This window comes from Podospora anserina, chromosome 5 (genome assembly GCF_000226545.1).
Source record: "Podospora anserina S mat+ genomic DNA chromosome 5, supercontig 9".
NCBI lineage: Eukaryota > Fungi > Ascomycota > Sordariomycetes > Sordariales > Podosporaceae > Podospora > Podospora anserina.
The window spans coordinates 60,777-66,982 of NW_001914843.1; the positions used below are offsets into that span (position 1 = coordinate 60,777).

Below are 6,206 nucleotides of genomic sequence, written 5' to 3' on the forward strand. Positions count from 1 at the left end.
TCGGAATTTAGGAGATCTAGTCCGAAAAGGGACAATTAGCTTCCGTATTATCTTGATGCTGAGGTTTCACAACAGAAATGTAGAGAACCTGTGTTCATGTCGGCTTGTGTTACCTGTGATTTGTAATACCTTGCGTCACCCAGGTAAGACCAGTAGCGCCCGTAGCAGCATGTTATGCGAACAGCTTTTCTCTTTCTCATTTGCCATCCTGATTCATTTCTCTCCAGTAGTATCAGCAACTTCGACCTGGCTTGATATTAATAACGTAGCTGCTTTTCAACATCTTGACTTTGGAGCAGAAGTTTGGCAAGGCGTACATGTACATTCCGGAAAGGGGGCCCTTGGTGTTACGGTGGGTACGAATGGTGCAGGGTTGGTGTCGATCGAACCGAGGGATGGGATGTCATGACCTTGCCAAGAGAGACGGTAGAGAGATGATTGAAGTCGGTGGGTGCTGATGAGAAGAGAATGAAGAAGTATTGTATCTCAAGGTTTTGTGTTGATGACTGCCTAGTGGGTGGAGGATCAAGAGAGGTCGGTTGGATTTGTTGAGTTATCAAAGAAAAGAAATATCGCGATCTTGACGGGCCGAGGCTTGAGATGGTCGGATATCAGGGCTGAGACTTAACAGTAATGGGAATTATGGCGTAATATTAATAATTCGATACAGCTGACAGGAGTCTTACCTGTGTGTGGCTGGTAAATCGCTCATCTCATGATTTGAGCTAACAGACTAACACTTTGATGGGTCACTATGGTGATTGTGATCAGTGGGTGTTTCCATTGTCTTGTATTCCACAGGCTGCGTCTGTTTGATGCAATCGATGCTGTTTGGCCTCCATGTTTGCTTCTCCGGGCTTGTGTTTTGAGCACAGTAATGATTTATTCTTTCATTGATATCTCTGACTGTGGCTCATGTTCTGGCATCTCTCATCCTGTCCATCGCTATTAGTACTTACGCACGTAGGTACCTAGTAAACCTCCCTGGTTAGACGTAACCACGGCGGCGATTCGTGGTGGTTTAACCTGTGTGAGGAATGCGGCCATGGAATCCTCTCATACGCTCCTGCAACATCTGGATGTGCCCCTCGTTGCACTGCTCTTGGCTCTGAACAGCGGAAACCTGGCGCTCAGACTCCTGAAAAGCTTTCACAAGCTCTGAGACTTGGTGTTGTAGCATCCGGCTTTTCATGGATTCATCGCTCCACCATCGTAGCACCATTGCAACTGCCTCGTCATCCGGGTCGCTCACGGAGAGGTTTAGGAAGAATGTCTTGGACATTTGAGTCGTATCTGGCGAGGTCGGGGGGCCATAGCTATGGATCGTGTTGGTTGAGGCGGACGTGTGGCTCTCTTTCTGATCGATCCCAGTCTGGATGTCCAAGGGAGCTTTGGGATTAGTCGCCAACAGGCTCTCGGTCAGAGTTTGCGTGCTGACAGTGTGCGAAGCGCGAGTGTCGAGACGTTCATGATAGTCTGAGGTGCTCCCTTTGGGATCTTGATGGCTCTGGCATTTGGGAACCCCAGCCATATCCTCTCTTTTCCCCTCCTCGGTCCCTGTGTTGAGCGAGTCGATGCTGGTTTCCATCGACCTGATTGAGCTTTCACGATGGGCAATCAACTTTTCCATCCCGTTGATCCTGACTTGAAGTAATTCAAAGTCTCGTTTTACCGCCAGAACACTGAGTTTATCGTCGGTCATTTGGTTTCTTAGCTCTTGGATCCCCTGTTCTGCCAATAAAGCGAGCTGATCCATGGTGAAGATAGGGCAGTGGACCAACAAGATGGGTAAGATACTGAGAGCTCATCGACTTCCCTGTTGGAAGGGTTCTTATCAGACACGGTGAGGCCTTGGTGACAGAACAAGTCGAATGGTTTTACAACGACGGGATGTGGAGATATTACTGACTGGTTTGGTTAACAAAGGAAAACTGGTGGCAGATAGGAGGCGGGTGGAACTTACCCCCTTTTTTATTCTATATATATCGGCATAGGATGCTCAAGCCGGAAAGATCGACCGGAAAGCTGGTCGAGGTCTTGTTGTGGTTGGCGAGACCCGATGGAGGGGCTGGAAAGGTGGTGGGCAAGTAGGTGGTGGGGTGAAATGTCGATGGTCAACAGGGTTAGGTAGAGGTTGACAGGTTAAAAGGTAGGTTGACTGGGCGAAGGTCGATAGGGTGAAATGTTGACAGGGTGAAAGATTGAGAGGGCGTGCAGTGGTGCTGCGCCCACCATAGGCAGTAGGTAGATGCTCCCATCTGTATCGATGCACGTCTGCTCTCAGTGATTGCTGACACCCGGCAACCTCCCAGTGCGAGCCCTCTTGTCGATGACTGTTTGCACTCATAGGATTAAATTTCTGCTACTGTCTCAATCTCTTCTTGCTGCTCCAACGTCTTCCAGTGCACTTTTCCGTCGGCCAAGCAGCCTTTTTCTCTCCTCACACTGCTTGCATCTCTCCCCTCAGTCTTTATCAACCTCGGCATGACATCGCAGACTATCATCATCCTCAACGCATACTTACCATTTAGCTTACCAGCGTCGCTGTCATAACCTTTCCATTCGGTTTCGTACCCTTTCAACGACAGCATCAATTTACTTCAATCAGTCAGCAAGCTAGCTTGCCATAATGTCTAGATTTCACGTCAGCAAAGGAGTCACCATGTTGGCCGATCCCTCTAATCACCGCACTGGCTTGGCCCCAGCTTGCTTCGACACCAAGACCTTCGACTTTGGCTGGTGGCCTTCGGTCCGCCACCCCGATCCATCCCGCATGAGACAGCGAATGCAGAGTCAAGCATTCGTCACTGATACTTCACCTTCGCGCGAATACCAAGTTGACTTCTGGCGCAGCCGGGCGACCTACTTCGCCGAGGCCGCTGATCAGTCATTTGTCCAGTGGAAGGCTGAGAAGAAGCTGAATGATGGCAAAGTGAGGCACCTCCAGGATGAGCTTGCCGGCATCAAGAAATCGATGGAGTCGTATGATATCACCATCATTGCCTTGCACGACAAAGATCAGAAGAACCAGGGATACATCGAATCTCTTCAGAACCAGCTCAAGGAGGCGTCTCCCCGACATGGCTCAACTGCCCATGGACTCGCGCCACTTACACCCCCTGCGGCACCCGAGGCGCTCTATCCAAGCAAGCACAGTGGCGACACCCCATCTCAATCCCAATACTCAACGGACGACTCTCAACGAGTATCCCCAGTCTCCTCTCCCATCTCAACCTCTCCTTCCTCAGTCTCGTCTCTCTTCACTTTCCCAGCCAGGAAGCGAGTCAACAGGAACTCAGGCAAATCTACTCAAGAGCCAGAAGCGACTATTAACTCTTTCAAGTCAGACCTTTCTTCCCTCCCAACACAAAAGAGTACACATCCGACGCCTTCGCCAGCCCCAACCCTGTTTGCGCTTCCGGACTACGCCACTGCACGTTCCCGACGGCGTGTTCAAGTTGGATGATTGTGTACGCCTTGGGACGTGGCATAGCGGGGATTTTAAGACCGAGGTCAAAGTCAGAGAGGACAGGGGAGGTTACTGTTTGGTTGTTGTTAGCATCCGAGATCGAGGAAAGAAGGATGTTGTCGGGCTTGGTGTCGAGGTTTGCCGTGGAGGTCTTTTGTGCCTTGGGCTACTTCCCGCTTGATCTTTCAGCTTTTCGGTGACAGGAAACTCGGGAAGTTCTCTGATGAGATTCAACGGCGATGAATCAATGTGTTGGGTTCCTCATGTTGGTCGACCGGATGGCGGAGGTAGGGGGGTCCATTGGGGAATTCGGCCGCGAGGTCAAGGGCTTGTTGGTAGTATCTTGTAATGACTTGCTTTAAGACATACAAAAGCCTCATTGCTAGACTTAGCTTTGTACCTACCTCGGGGTGTAAACGCGGCCGGATTGGGCTGTCACTGAACCGGGCAGCGGTGGTGGAGGATTGTCTGATGCTGTTGGCCTGATGACAGTATCCGATTCTCGCAAAGAGCACATGTCGGATGCAACGGGGGAGTAGCATGGCGGCATGCATCAGATTAGTGTATCGCGGCATACCGGTGTCGCATCGTTGCTAGGACGTCAGCGTATCGTAACAGCTCATGTCCCCATGTTTCGATGCATGCAGTTGGGAGTTAGTGTTCCCTCTGATTGGTACCACATCTCATTGGTTCGTTTCGAAGTTGTTCGCGATGATGTTACACAGTAATTATGCACTTTGTGCGACTGTCTCGAATACAAATTGGTAGGCATATCAAATCCATGCAAATCTGGCAAATAAAGGTGTATTACGACATGATTTGCAAAATGTTCCACGCTGGCGTCCGAGACTTTTCCGATTGATTATCGTCGTTTCACGTAGATATCCTCCAATAACATCAAGACCGGTGAACACCGACTCCAATGCCGGTAGACGTTGCAAATGCCGGCGAAAAGTGGGGCAATTGCCGTCACTGTCCGTTCCGATCGGCATCTGTGAGGTCACAGGTGGCTCCCTGTCAAATGTCCAACTTTGCTTCGGAGCGCCTGTCACATTCTCTTGAAGCCTAAATTGGTGACCATTGTTCCATTCCATCCGCTATTTTTTGTCACAATGGCTGCCAAGTTTGCTTGGAAACAACACGTCCAGGCCCCTCGGGAACCTGACAGTGAGCGTGTATAGTATACGACACGGAGCAGTGCAGCGGCTGTAACCATCGCGAAGGGCAGCATTTAATGGGCTGTAACGGGCAGGCAGGCTGTCATTGATCCCGTTCATCTGCCTTCGCCAAACACTGGTGACTGAGTCGTGTGGTAAGGGTTAGGTAAATAAACGTAATAAGCTAAGCAGTCTGCAAGGCAAAATACCTTAGCTCACAGCGGTCACCGGTCCAATGGACACGGTGCCTTTCTCACAGTCCTCGTCTCCATCTCCATCTTCCCTTAAACTGACCTTACCTCGGGAAGAATCCAATTGGGATGAATCGAATTGGGATCACTTTGCGCAGCCATCAACTTCTGCAAAAATGTTGGCGGAATTGGGCCCTCCGGACGACACGCGCAAACATCGCCCGCGAGACTCAGCCACGACCGAGTGACAAAGAGTCGTTCATCAGCAGAACAAAAACTTTTTTGTCGCAAAGACGTGGCAAGCAGCCACAAGCGTTCGGTTTTCTGAGGCGACAAGTGCGATTCATGACGGCAAGTAAAACATCCAGAGCTCAGCATGGCAGGGGCACCAGATCTCTGGCCATCGGCATGTTCCGAAGAGGTCAAGTCGATGACGATCCATCTGCAGAGCGGAGATGCATGCTTGATTCAACGTCTTCGATTGGCTGCCCCACACTCAGGCCCTTGAGCCAATCCCATCGTTTGATTTTTTGCGAGGCCTCCCCCTCTTCTAAATTCGGGTACCGTTTTGTTTCGGGGCCACGAGATCGGGTCTTCATCGTCTAGTCAGTTTGGTTGGCGGCGCTGTCTGTCAATTCCCCAGCTTTGTATGGAAATGGCCAGACATGAGGTGCAGGTCGTGCCCCCCGCGAAATAAAAGACAAACGGTTAGGCGTCAACTGCCAAATATACCGCTCAGATGACCGCGCGGAGCAGCGGATAGTTCCAGGTTTCGAATAAACTCGAGTGCCAATTCGGCCACGTCGGTCTAGAACAGCTGTCCTGCATCGTGCCAAGTTCCCGGGCACATTGCTTGGCTCCGTCTTGGACACTGTGCAGCTCTGGGCCTCTCAGCGTCATTGGTGGACCGTCAGCGCTTCCGCCACACCGCCGCAACGAATGGACGGCAGAGCTCACCGTTGCTCATCCCAGTGCTGAACACTGTGGGGCCGTTGCATGGGTCCATTGCTTGTCGAGCTTGTCTGTCCCTGCCAAGGGACGGGAATTGGGGCAGGGCAGTTCATCACAAGACAAGGGCCCAGCAACAACTGATCTCTTGAACAAGCCGGAGGGCGGCAGCTGCTGCTCCCTCTGGGCTGGGGAGAGTGTGCCTTGTTTTTTTGTTGTTCCCTTCCACAATCTGCCCACCCGGCAAAATCCACATGCCATCATCGTGCGAGCCCCGAGCATCGTGACGGGACGTGGCTGCCTCTCTTCTTCTTTCTCTCCGATTGTCTTTTTATTCCTGCAGCCTCCAGTTTCGTTTCCTCTGGGCAACACGCATTGCGTCATTACTGCAACACGAAGCCCAACTTGGTAATTCTTCGGCCTACAACACATCGCGGGGCC

The 6,206-nt window shown here is 51.3% G+C and overlaps 2 protein-coding genes across 2 annotated transcripts; one reads left to right on the top strand and one right to left on the bottom strand.

Annotated features, from left to right (window-relative positions):
• Window positions 1-733: 733 nt before the first annotated feature.
• PODANS_5_7753 (uncharacterized protein) lies at window positions 734-1,756 on the bottom strand (the record flags this gene model as incomplete). The annotated part of the gene is made up of 2 exons (XM_001904545.1): window positions 734-906; window positions 1,060-1,756. 2 exons carry the CDS (start codon window positions 1,754-1,756, stop codon window positions 734-736), a joined length of 870 nt encoding a protein of 289 aa, XP_001904580.1.
• An 873-nt stretch (window positions 1,757-2,629) lies between these two features.
• On the top strand, window positions 2,630-3,466 carry PODANS_5_7755 (uncharacterized protein; the record flags this gene model as incomplete). The annotated part of the gene is made up of 1 exon (XM_001904546.1): window positions 2,630-3,466. The coding sequence occupies one exon, from the start codon at window positions 2,630-2,632 to the stop codon at window positions 3,464-3,466; it is 837 nt and encodes a 278-aa protein (XP_001904581.1).
• Between the last annotated feature and the right edge of the window lie 2,740 nt (window positions 3,467-6,206).